This window comes from Adiantum capillus-veneris, chromosome 29 (genome assembly GCF_014529385.1).
Source record: "Adiantum capillus-veneris isolate H3 chromosome 29, ASM1452938v2, whole genome shotgun sequence".
Lineage (NCBI taxonomy): Eukaryota > Viridiplantae > Streptophyta > Polypodiopsida > Polypodiales > Pteridaceae > Adiantum > Adiantum capillus-veneris.
This window is the reverse complement of record NC_140959.1, coordinates 35,456,345-35,470,141: the sequence shown is the minus strand read 5'-3', so window position 1 is coordinate 35,470,141 and position 13,797 is coordinate 35,456,345. Positions and strand designations below refer to the sequence as shown.

General features: G+C 46.7%; 1 protein-coding gene across 2 annotated transcripts in view; it reads right to left on the bottom strand.

Moving 5' to 3' along the window:
• Positions 1 to 900: 900 nt before the first annotated feature.
• LOC147419034 (LOW protein: ammonium transporter 1-like protein) overlaps positions 901 to 13,797 on the bottom strand; it is an 84,736-nt gene continuing 71,839 nt past the window's right edge. For both annotated transcript variants that reach the window (XM_086505687.1, XM_086505688.1), the window contains 2 exons: positions 1,229 to 1,319; positions 901 to 1,114 (listed from right to left, as the gene is read on the bottom strand). In XM_086505687.1, coding sequence (XP_086361813.1) covers positions 995 to 1,114; positions 1,229 to 1,319 — 211 coding nt within the window. In that variant the 3' untranslated portion in view covers positions 901 to 994. The remainder of the gene's footprint in view (positions 1,115 to 1,228; positions 1,320 to 13,797) is intronic.

Here is a 13,797-nt window from a genome sequence, read left to right as displayed (position 1 = left end):
TTATTGACCTTATTCAAACCTTGCTTGCTCTCACTTAAAAATTGAAGAGCTATTGAAGTGACAAGTTGTTCATTGACACTCACCTTCCTGGTCTTGTGCTTCCATAACTAGAGGGAATGAAGTCTTTTTACTCAAGTCGCCCTCTTGTAAAGAGCAATCAAACACACTACACTCTGTAAGTCAACAATTCAACATATGGCTTGGCTAGGTGTTGTTATCTCCCTGATGCCGTGCTACAACATCAATGCCATATCCCTCATTCGTGATGGAGCCTCTGGGAACAACTTCCAAGTTGCCTTTCCTCCTTTCATGAGCAACTTATCTTGGTCATTGAAGAATGGAAAGTCCAAGCAAAAAAGCCCACTATTAGCAATTCTACAAATTATGTTTATCACTGTCTTGTCTGGATGAAAGCATTGGATTGGCACCAGGTTAAAAAAATTCCTGCTAGGTGAAGAGATATATTGTTTCAAGGCTTGCATACTCACCTTCCAAAGGCAAAGCTGTTTCTTTGGCAGGCTATGCCAGGGGGGGGGGGGCTTGTATTGCCAACTAGTCTTCACTGTCGCATGCGCTTCTTTTGCAACGAGTATTCTGGTTGAAAGGCACTCCACTTAGGGATTTTTATTTGCTCATCACTAGTGGGGTCATGGCAAATGCACTAGTTGGAAGGATAACATCTTGGCAATGACAATCAATGCCTAATTCTCTTGCATGACTGATTTCCCATGTTGGCTATGGGTTTTTCATTTTCATGCCCAATATCGGTCTTCTAGCCTTTGCACATAGGTGTTTGATTGGTTGTTTTACCATCTACACATTTTGTGTGTGTGTGTGTGTGTGTGTGTGTGTGTGTGTGAGAGAGAGAGAGAGAGAGAGAGAGAGAGAGAGAGAGAGAGAGAGAGAGAGAGAGAGATTTTATACCAAGCTTTTTACACTTCTCGTGTGCCCATATATATTTTACAACAGAGGACAACTTGCCAGGACTTCCACACTATTTTTCTGTACTTGACTTTGTAGACAATTGGAACCCAAGGCCCAAAAGGCCAATAACTGCAAACCCTGATAGCACAGTGCATCCATAGCCTAGTAGAAGTAATGCTCCTTTCAAAGACTGCAGACAACAATCCAGGTGTGCAAACCAAGGATGAGCATAATCAAAAGTTTAACCGAGCACCACACAAATCATAAAGTGTTACAAAATGGAAATAAAGCAGTAACCCCTTACCGTGGCAAGTACTGTTGCATTATCATTTGCATATTGTGATGCACTATCTGGAATGTTTTGCACGGACGCCGCAAGTCCCCACGATAAAGCTCTGCAAAAACAAAAAGAATTGTGCATGTAACAATTGTCCCAAGCCTTCCAATTCTTCTTTGCTTTATTACTAGATAGATAAGCATTGCGAGCCAGCTGAGCAAGGAACTCCTTTTGAGTATAACAGATTGTTCGTAAGCGTCATGCCTAATGTAAATCTGCAGGAGATATCCAAGCCATGAGAGGAATCCAGGACTCAATTTCGAGCAAGCCCAGGAGGAGAGATCTCAGTCCACTTGTTCAAGGTGATTGCCACAAACCGCCAGAGGAGAAGCTCATCAACCACGCGGAACCAAATAGGGAAGGCAAGCATATATGCGCAGAAGGAGGGATCTACTGCAGAAGACAGAGAAAGACTCCACACCATCCTGAACAGACAAAAAAGGAAAACAAAGGGACTCTCCATTTATCCACCCAAGCAAAGGAGACCAAAGTTCACACATTTCAAAATTTGTGGAGCACTGGATCCACTAACAACACACCCCGGAGCAAGAGCCAATTCTAATAGTGAACATCCGCGCGGAAGTGTGCATAATGTGAGGCCACCAGTACCAGCAAACAGGGAGGACCCACACAGAAAACGTAAGACAAACCAAGCAGATGAGGAGCCGGTGAGACAGACCTTGATATGGGAGCCGATACTTAAAAGGACATCTGGCTTGTGGAAGCCAGTGTGATGGTAGGCCCAATGCTCAGCAAGACATGCGCCACACACACATCTACCTCATACCCCCCCAAATACAGGAGCTTGCAGGAATACCCATACACAAAACAAGAGAGCTAGACACTCCCACACACACACCCAGCTCATGAGGGTTATAGGTAGAGTCAAATTTCTTGTGATAGGGATGAAGCAGAATCTCTCTAGCCTCCATCTCTCTCTCTCTCTCTCTCTCTCTCAACCATCCCTTGGAAACTTCTCAAAGAGTCTGTGAATGCATCCAAGCTGGAAATGTAAGTCTTGGACTGTATCTACTTGAGTTACACAGACACAAAGATAGTTTACTGAGAAGATATGGAGAGAGACAATCCAGACACTCAACAGATAGAGGAGCAACCGCCACTGCAAAGCTCAGTTCATCCTTACACCCGTGGTACTCTCACTGACCAAGCATTGGAACTAGGGAGATCGAGACGCCCACAACTGAGGAGAGGAGCTTAATAGCATCGATGGAGACTACAGCAGAGGATTCGAGCCATACTATCTCGACATCCAAAGTACAGATGAGGATGGATTCATCACCCATTATATTACCCTCTTGTATTGGGCACCCCATCACACATACCCCACACAGTTCCAAATAGTAGCACTTCTAGGTTCATTTTCATATCTTTTTTTGGTACCCAGACATGGTATCAGATTCACCACTTTGTAAAGGATTGGTCTCATAGGTCATTTTGGCCTTTTGAAGACGTGTCGACATGCCTCAAAAGATGTAAAAATACACAAAGCAAGCCAAACTAACGAATCTTCATAGGTGAGTACATGATGTACATAGAAATCGAAGCATGATAAAAAAGAACAGTACCGGGCCAAATTGTCATAGAAACTCCATAAGATATTTCCTAGGGCCCATGTAAAGCCGATCTAACCTTTCCAACAACTGTCCACGTTGTTGACAAAGCCCCAAGTAAAGTGCAAAGACTGCAATATGAACAAAGGACCAGTGTCATGTACACATCTAACCCTATGTGCATGTGGACAAGCTTTAACTCCTACTTCTAGGGTTTAGGACAGCCTAGGAAGTGTTCTGGCACCCTTGCGAGCCTGTACCCAAGACCTGCATGCCAAGCACTTTAGAGTGGTTGCATACCCTCTGACTACACATGAGCACAGCCAGTGTCTGCTAGGTGTAGGCATTGGGGAGTGCTCCCATATAGTTGCATTAGCACCCAGCCTAGGTATTTATCTGCATGTGAAGCAGCTCTTATAAGTGAGTTTATTGACTCAATAATAAGTGACATTTTAAGAAGTCGTCGATTTTTAGTGGCATTGCCCGACCCAACTTTAATTCCATATACAAGTGACCCTAGGGGTCGTTTCTCAAGCATAAGTTAGTACCCTCAGTACAAGCACCAAGTACCCATAGTACATCAGCCTCTCTAGCATTTTTGCACAAGATCAACCTACAACACCCCAGCAGCACCAGCGTTTACAATTTCAGCCATAATGTCACCGTTCCATCGTAGATCCAGCCATCAGTAACAACGTTTTCATTTTCATACCAAGATAGCTGATCAGCCAACATTTTCAAATTTCAGCCCCAGCCTTATCGTCAGATTGCAGCCCCAAGCTAGATCGGCCCTAGCATTTCCAACTTTCAGCCCTTAGCCTCGGAGATCCAAGCATTTATTGCAAGATCCCATTAGCATCTCAACATCTAGGACCATTGTCTCAGCATTTGGGCAATCTAAAGCAAATGCCTCTCTATTAGCAATAAAGAGGGGTGCCCTTGGAGGGGGGTTTGGATCCAATTTGGTGTTAGTCTCCTCTCTCTCTCTCTCTCTCTCTCTCTCTCTCTCTCCCCCCTTTACTCATAGAACCTTCACTCACAATATCATTCTCTCTTCTCTCTCTAGTCTTTGCACATCTCATGAAGTAAAAGGAACCTTGAGTATATACTGAGCACGCATCTTGAGCATTCACCATCAATCACTTCCCCTACACATTACAACCAGCACTTCCCAAGCATCGTCGGTTGAAATCCCATGCATCCCTAATCATCATAGGAATAAAAGGCAGGGCCAGTAGAACATCTTTTTTGCAATTAGCGGTAGTCTAAAGATTGTTAAAATCCCCACCTGACCTCCATGAATCCACAATAAACTCTAGCAGGGCTACAGTGTCGCAGGCACTGGATAGACAGTTAGTTGCAGTTAGACTGTGTCCACACTAGACGGACATTTGCCGGGTGGTGACGTCGCAGGCATACGGGTGATGGTCTAGCGGTCGCGGGGACAGACCACCACGACGACAATTTTGAGATAGTCTTAGCTGGATTAGATATTGGTGAGCCGTTGGTGGCTCTTGATGGTTGTATATATCCGTAGCTGTTTGGGTTTTATGGATCATTGTAGCACGGATAGTGTGTCGTGCTCTCTACTGTGGGTGCTCCTCAATGCAATGTGCGTGACATCTCACTCAAAACAGAATGAAAACAAAGAACGGAAACAATAAATAACAAATGATCAACACCAAGACACAGCAGCACACCAGAACATATGGACTCGACTATCTCAAAGAACTGATACAGACTCTGGTGTGGTAGCATACTCAACTCCAGCCCAGGACTCACGGGTACAATGGGGGTGTCGAGGCTCAGATGTGCAGGGATGGTGTAGACTGTGTATAGACTCGCTACCCTAGACGCCGCTGTTGGACCATATATGAAGAAGATGATAATCATGACCCAACAGCTACTACTCATATGTACAACCATAAAGAGCCACCAATGGCTCATTATTGTCAACCATCTAAGTCTATCCCCAAACTGAGTGGTGGTGGTGACCTAGCCACGATGTCCACTAGACCACTGTCCGTATCCCTGCCACGTGTGACTGCCCAGCCCAGAGAGTCCGTCCAATGTGAACTAGACCAGACCAGCTGTACTAACTGTGTGTCCTGTGAAAGTGACACTGTAGCCTGCTACAAGTTGCCCGCCACAAGACCGCTCACCGTCTTGGTGAGAGAAATACTGAAAAACTGTGAAAGAAAAACTACTAGGTACTGCATATGTACAATGGTGAGCTCCTGAATCTGTCATCCAAGAGATAGAGTTGTGGCCACTGCTGCACCCGAAGTATCAGACTCTGGAGGCGGAGCCATTAGATCGATGGGAAAACTTTGGACTCTATAAGTGCTCTCCGCAAACTGACTCTCAGCGGATGGGAGTACCTGGCCTGAAGTGTACTGAGGACGCTGACTCGCACACCCATGTCAATGTGCGCTTGCGAAGCCGTTACAAGGAGCCGTCTGTGAGGATGACATGTGTGGTAAGGAGCCAAAGGTGCCAGGCTGCTGAAATCCCTGAGGGTAGTAGTCAAACTGCTGCTATGATGGAGCACCTCCCCCAAACTGTCGATGACTGTACTCCCCATATCCCATGGGCGTCTGTACTGATCTAGCGGGACGAACCAACCAATATTCCATGGTAGCCTGAGGCTGCTGCTGAAACCCCATGTCCCCTTTGACTAGCATATCCTAAAATCCTTGCATTTGAGCTTTGAGGTCATCAATTATCTGGGACATTACATGCAAAGCCTGACGCAAAGCGAAAATGGTAGCATCTTTATCAGCAATGGAACTCTCTGCAACTCGCAAGCAGCCTTCCATGGCCGCATATGTGGCCGAGTGCTTCTGGTGGGTAGCTGCTAATTTCTTGGCACCGGAGTCAAGAAATGCTATTGCAATGATTGAACTTGGCAGGTTCTCTTCAAAGATTTTGAACAACGAGGTAGAGTCTGTTCCACTCGAAGAAGCAGTAGTAGCGCCTGAGGCACTGCAGTCGATGTCGGGGTGACAGTTGGGGTAGGGTGCCCAAGAGGCACTGCAGTGGATGTTTGGGTGACAATGGTAGCAAGTTCAGTGGGTGAGCTGGAGATGGGAGAGAATGACGAGGGTACTACAGGTGGTGAGGAAGGTGTGGTAACAGTGGTAGGAGTATAGACGGGAGCCAAGGTGGAATCCGTAAGTACGTATCTTACCATTCCGTACGGTACGATACAGTACGGCATGCTTTTTTTTTTCTGAGGCGTTTTCTCCACGGACCAGGTGCGCTAGGGTGCGCTTTCAGATAGGGATAATAGTGTGAAGGAGAGAGAGCCTTAGGCTTTTTTAATTGACCATGATTACAAAAGACTCTTTGTTGTGTTACAGAGAAGTGCACAGACACCTGCAGAGCCGAGCTACGCGCGTGAAAAAGTACTGCTTTTGCCACCATGCACTCCGTACTCTTCTCGCACTCCGTACTCCTCATGTGTGTGCACTCTTTTGCATTTGCAATGTGCAGAATTCATTATGCCGCGTAAAACCAACCCCAACTGGTCGCTCCACACCAATGTGTTGAGCATCACCACGACCACTTCTTAGCAAGGTTCCGACACACGCTTGTGGGAACCAGTAGACGAGCACTATTACGCGAGTCAAAAAGCACTTGACAGGCATCGGGTGCACTGATCAAATTGGTGCATGTGAGAAAATACCACCACCTTTGAGGGAGCAACTTATTGAAGAGTATTTTCCTGTTGGTGCTCCTGGTTTGGGAGGTGGTCCTAGCACACACGATGCTTTACATGATGCTTTTGTTGGAGAGCTGGAGACTTTAGGTGCGGAGACAGAGGTTGGAGGAGGTTCAGCCTCCATGCAACCCCCTACTTCCAGGAAGAGAGCACGTGTTGGCGGTGAAGATGAGGATTCCTTGCCACGTGAAAAAGGTACATCTGAAACACCAACGCAGACCACTTTGCCTAGTCGCATCTCTTCTCACGCTTGGGTCAAAGAGCGTCAGAGGGTGGCAGAGATGGAGATATGTCGCACTCTTATTGAGTGCAACATATCTTTCAATGTTTTGCGCACAGATCAGTGGAAAAGAATGGTAAAAGCCATTGCACGAGTGGGGACTACTGAGACATGGACAGGTCTTGATTACACCAGGATGCACACCACTATGTTAGATGAAAAGAAGGCCTTAATTGACAAGGCACTTACGCTTGTGAAAGCTGGATGGAAGGAGTTTGGATGCACCATTATCTCAGATGGTTGGGCAGACATATGCAGACGACACATAATCAATATCCTTGTGTCTTCTGCTTTGGGCACTTATTTCTTGCGTGCTGTGGATGCAAGAAAAGCAGGGGAAAAGATCATGGCTGGGTTTATATTTGGTCACATCAAAACAGCCATAGAGGAGGTTGGCAAGGAGAATGTTGTGCAGGTGGTGACAGATAATGCAGCTAATTGCAAGGCAATGGGATTTATGGTCGAGCAACAGTTTCCTGGCATAGTGTGGACTCCATGTGTTGCACATTGTTTGGATTTTCTCATGGAGTATATTGGCAAACTTTCATGGGTGCAGCCCATAGTTGCAGATGTAGTCAAGGTCACCACATTCTTTTGCAAGAAACATCAGGCTCTTGCTATCTTCCGCAGCCATAGCACTTTGGATATGGTGCGACCTTCAAAAACCAGGTTTGCCTACATTTACTTGGTTTTATAGAGGCTCTACAAACTTAGAGATCCACTACTCCAGATAGTGGTGGATCTAAAATGGCGAGGCATGTCAAGATCGCAGGATGAATCTACAAAATACTTGCAGAGGCAGATCCTTCATGAGAGCTTTTGGCAGGAAGTGCACGCTCTTTCAGTGGCACTCAAGCCGGTCTACGTCCTCCTTCGATTGACGAATATGGAGGGATCGACCTTGGGACTACGACCTTGGGACTAGTCTATCATCTGTTTATGCAGATGAAAGACCACGTTTCCAAATGCTCTCTGTTGACTATTGATCGGTAAGGGGTTCCTCATGTTCTAATGGTTGTCTGTTTTAATCATCAAGTCTAAGTTCTAACTTGTATTGACAAGTTGTTTTGATATTTCAGCCGATCAGATTTTTTGGGATGTGTTGAGAGCCGCTAGACTTTCATGAGCCGTCCCATACATACGATGGCTGCCATGCTTCATCCTCTCCATAGGTCGCCAGAGCTATGGAGCGATACCTTGCTCAGCACAAAACAATCAGAGTATGTTGGGCTCATCTTTTTAGAGGATGATCAGCTTGGGATAGACAAGGAATTAACCAACTACATGAATGGCATTGGCGCTTCTTTCACGAGAGCAGTTTCTTTGAGAAAGGAAGCCACAAAGTATCCTTTGACGTCGTGGCGCTCGTATGGGAGAGTTGGTCTTCCCAACCTCTTACGCATTGCTCTTTGTATCCTTTCTCGGGTTAGGAAACTGCCATCCATGACTCCATTGTATATACTACTTTTAACTTCATCTTTATATTGCTTGTCACTCTCCTAATTTTGTGTGCATTGATGATTGCGCTCTTGCTTGAGCACTGAGCAGGATTGCTCGGCTGGAGCATGTGAGCGCAATTGGAGTGCTTACTCTCTCATACACACGAAGATTCGAAATCGCCTTAGCACTTCTCAGTTGGAGAAGTTGGTGTTTGCAGAGCCAACATGAGGCTCGTGCGGAGTTACCATTCTTTGGGGCAACCCAAACAGGTAAATTATCTCGATGTTGGCCACTTTAAACTCAACCTACAAGCATATGCCATAAATAAGTCATTTTAACTTTATTTTACTCTTCAACAGGTGGATGCGACAGAGCTGAAAATGGTAGATGATCCTAGACCAAAGAGGTGGACCGACAGATCAAAGACGAGCATGAGCAATTCTCAGAGAGCTGCATAGAGAGCTTGAGAGAGTGGATCATCATGTGACTAGATCACGTGCACGAGCTCTTAGCCTTCCTCTACGCACGGTGGGAGGAGACACTGTGAGACGAGAGAGTATTCGCAGGGGGAAGCTTCCTATTCGCTCCAATCGCAGGCGAGTGAATGAAGCTGTCCGGCTCATCCATGCAGAGATTGCTGATATGCTTGAGGAGGCTTGTGGTGCAGAGGTGCTTGTACCAGAGTTGACATATGCTGAGCCTGACCCTGAGTTTGATGAGGAGGGCAATGTCCTTGATGATGGGGGCTTGCTCTCTACCGACGATTCATCTTCCGCATCTGACATAGACTTTTGAGGCTGCACGTCTTAGTGCACACTGGTGACTGCATGCTTTGGAGGACAGGTTGCAGCAGCAGACTTTTATTGTTATTATGGCATTGTAGTATTTCGCAATGCTTTGTTTTGGATCTTGATTCAGTTTATATGGTATATGCCGACTTCTGGCTGATGCCATGGACATGATGCTTGTAGTTGTTATTTGGTTTTATGATTTATGGTCATTGGTTTTCTCATTGAGTATTGAGTCTTGAGTCATTAAGTTTTATGATATCAATATGTTCATTTTAAGCATTGCATTGTTAATTTTTTAATGAGGCTGAATTTTGAAAGGTCTGTGAACTTAAATTTAGTGTAATTTTCTTTTTTTACAAATGGTACATACCTAGCACGTACCTAAAGGTTGGTTGAGTACGGAAGTACGTTCCGTACGTACCTAAACCGTACCGTACACTACGTACTTTCCACCTTGACGGGAGCAGTAGGGAGAGGTACCTGGGGGAGAGAGACCGCCTCAGTAACAGGAGTGGGCGTATCAAGAACAGCGGAGCTTTTCACGGCCTCTGGCACTGTAGAGACGGGGACAGAGGTAGAAGAAGGACGTCGTGGAGGATGCATCACCCGAGTCTGGCTCTCTGAAAATGACAAAGGTCGTAGTTGTTCTGCCGTATCTTTTACCACTTTGACTCTTTTCTTTTGTTTCTTCTTCTGATCATTTGTGCCAAGAGACTTTCTTTTTGCTTGTGGTGGCAATGTTGCATTCTCATCCACTTCAAGAGGGTTGATGCGGATGTTTATCACCTAGGCCAACAGTTGCGTGGCAAAACATTGGAAGCTAGATTGAGGTGACTGCACTAGTGCTCTAAACCTTTTTGCCCTGGTCTGCAATGATGTAAAGAGGATCTGATGAAACCCACAAGGTATGTTCTTGATTAGATAGTAAAGACCATCACATTGTGGGAATGTGGTAGGTACTTCGCATTTCCCCTTTGGTCCTTGAGCATCTCTCGCTAAAAAATAATATCTGAATACTGCTAAGAGAGCTTTGTGATGCTGCAGATTCGGATGATCGGGTTCGAAGAATGCCGTGCATGCCTGTATGGTATCAGTATTCGGCTACAAGGAGGGAAAGTTGGTCATCCCCATTGCATGTCCTAGACGCGCCGCTGTCAAAGTGTGTCCTCTGACTTTGGGAAAAATTTTCAGCATTTCATGAATCATGCCGACAGGTATGTCATCACGAAGGACAACTTCAGCTAGCGATTTGACACCCAAGTTGTCCAATTGGTCCTGTCAGAGAACATCTATAAGAGATGGCTTGGGTTGCTGCATGTGAAAATTGAGTGAAAACTTTGTTTTGTGCTTTGTTTTTTCGCGCCTTGCAACTTCATGACTGATCATGTGACTCATGACTTTCCTTTTCCCTTTTGGATCCTTCTCTTGATCACTTGAGCTACCACTGTCTGAGCCGGAGCTGGATTCCGCATCTGATGCCGAGCTCGGCCTTGTAACTTTTGTGAGATGGAGCACTGGACGTCATATCCGTGACTCCATGGCTGCTAGGTTCTAATTCCGCTTCATTTTCATAATTAGCTTGCCTGTGTGGTTGAGGTCTATTCCTCAGCAAACAGTTTTTTGCCTCCTACCATATCCATTGATTGTGGGCAGAGAGGTGCCGAGAGCTTTTTCGTGCAAAGCACTGCGAACAAGGCCGAGGATGTAGACTGATTCTCAAGCGACAACAGAAAAAGAGAAAGACATACGGAACATCCAATCCACTGCCCCTTCCGACTCGTAAATCTCGGATCCCTACACCTGTGCAGACAGAGCACGCGTGGCACACTTGTCTGCAGTGACAACACACTTGTATAGGGTGAGAGGGGAGAGATGAAGGTGGTTAAGGCCGAGGAGGGACGAGGAGTGTGTAGGGGATGGCTGGGTATAGGGGACGAGTGGCGAGGGGTTAGGGGGAGGAGCGAGCGGTTATATATCATTTGGGATCGAGGGTGGGTAGGGCTGGTGAGGGTGGTCGAGGTGTATATAGGGGGGGTGAGGGCAAGTGAGGGGGGTCGAGGGGTGGGTAGGGGGCGAGGTGTAGATAGGGGGGGGGTGGGGTGGGGGGCGAGGGCTGGTGAGGGTGTCGAGGGGTGGGTAGGGGGCGAGGACTAGTTGGTGAGGGGTAGATAGGGGGGGGGGGGGGGGGGGGGGGGGGGGGGGGGGGGGGGGGGGGGGGGGGGGGCGACATAGTTACATGGGACGGCGGGTCGGGGTCGGGACGGCAAAAGTCAGGAAACAGGGAGAGGTTTTTTTTGGCATTTTTTGACCTACACACATTCCACACACAAAGAGCATCACTTTGACCACAAATTTACACTAAATAGACCAAATAACATGAGTCATATAGACGCAAATGTGCTAATAAAACATTGAGAAATGAGGACCCAAAGGGTGGCCTTTATAGCCATTGGGTGCTTCAAAGTTCAAACATATGGCTATTGGAGAGGAACTAGCCACTAGAAATGATCAGTTTTTCAAATTAAAAAAAAAAGTCCCCTCCTGTCCCCTGACGTTGCCTGCCGTCCACGGGACGTTTTGCCTGCGCTTGGCAGGCCATTTGCCGTCCGTCCCCACCCGTCCCCGTCCTAGAACCGGGCGTCCCCCGTCCCTAGGCTCCGTCCCTCCGTCTCCTGTAACTATGGGGGCGAGAGCTGGTGAGGGGGTCAAGGGGTAGATAGGGGGTGAGCGGGCAGGGTTGATAGGGGCAAGGGTGAGCGGCAGGGGAGCGAGGGGTGGGCAGGGGAACGGGAGAGAGGGGGTTTTCAAAAGAGGTGATGGACGGTTAGGGGGCAAGGGGGCTTAGTGTGCCAGAGAGAGAAAGAAGGAGAGAGAAAGGAGAAGGGTAGAGAGAGAGATAAAAGTTGTATTGTACTGGCAGAATAAAAAATTTACCTGCTTCTCTTTAACTAGAATGTGGGGGATCAGAAAGGTTAGAGCAAACACGCACAATTAAGCAAACTTCTGTGTATGTGTGAGAGAGAGGGAAAAGAGGAATCAATGAAAGGAGGAGGGCATTAGGAGTGAAGCATATTGAAAGAGTTTTACGAAAGAGATCGCACAAGAAAGGCAAAGAAATAGATGTGTGTGTGTGTGTGTGTGTGTGTGTGTGTGTGAGAGCGCACCATAAGATAGAGAGGGAAAGGGAGATGCAACAGAGCAGGTTTTAATGTCCTAGGAACAACAATAAGAAAATCAAAGATCTATCCGACGAGAGTTGAACCTCGTACATTGAACAAATCCAGAAGGACAGAGAGGCAATAGAGACAGAGCAGTAAAGCTGGATTATAGTAGGACTCCAAAAACCCAATTATATCAATGAGATGAGAGCAAAATGGATGCACGCAGTAAAACAGGGGGAATTTTAAAGATAACACTGATTACAACTGTTTTGCGAATTGACATGAGGAAGACTTGAGAAGAGGGAAAAATGGAAAGCCGGAGAGAGCTGAGGAGGGGACAATCATACGGTTGGTGGGAGGGATAACATCATCAGATTTCTAAAGAGTCACGGCGAGTGATAGCACTTGATTCTTGATCATTTACCAATGGCAAGGGAACACCTTCCAGAGTGACTAACTGGACAGCCCCCTATGGCAAAATCTCTTGTACCATGAATGGCCCTTGCTAGGTTGGGACTAGCTTCTTAGCTTTTTTCAGATATTTCGCTTGATAGAGTAGCACAAGTGTCCCTTGCGTTATTTTTGGCTTTCTGAGATGGCGATCATGCCACGCTTTGCGACGAAGTTGCTCGGCTTGCAGAGCATGTGAAGCTAACATCCTGCTTTCTTCTAACTTTGAGAGAGGAGAGAGGGCTTGCGGAAGCAATCCCCGTTGTGACGCGAATGCTTTCCACTCTTGCTGAACCTGAGTTGAACTCATATGGTGCAAGTGCTTCTAGACCGAAAGCTAGTTGGAATGGGGTGTGGTTAGTGGTTGCCTTGAAGGAGGTGCGATAAGCCAAGACTGTGCCGAGGATAGCTTGAGCCCAAGAAGTTGGATGCAAGTGACAAGCTTTCCTTAGAAGCGCGATTAGCACTTTGTTAGTGCTCTCGGCTTGCCCATTTGCTCTTGGATAGTAAGAGCAAGATTTGCGATGAAAAATCTTGTAGTTTGTGAGGAGTGTGGAGATCAGGTCGTTGACGAAATGACTACCTCGATCACTTGTGATTTTCAGAGGACACCCAAACCTACAAAAAGTATTTTCACACAAATTTTGCAACAGTGGCGGCTGTACAGTCGATGGAGGCCACCACCTCGGCCCACTTTGTTGCATAATCCGTCGCTACCAAGAGATACTTACAATTGCCGGGTTGAGCAGGTGGAGCAATTGGACCAACAAAGTCCAAGCCCCATCGCTCAAAGGGCAACCACGCCCTAGATACCTGTAGAGGGCGATTGGATTGCTTGCTAGGCTTGGGCGCACATCGCTGACAGACATCACAAATCTTGACATGAGCAATAGCATCTCTGAATAGATAGGGCCACAATAAGCCTGTCTGTAAGATTTTTTGCGCCGTGATGTGACCAGGGGGTAATGGCCACCTGTAGGACCACTGTGTGCATCTTCTAGAATGTGGTCTACTTCATGAGGGGAGACGCACCTACACAGTACACCATTTGGCCTAGATTTGTAGAGCTGTCCGCCAATCAAAGAGAAAGGTCTAGACTTCAGCAAGAGTCTTCTTTTT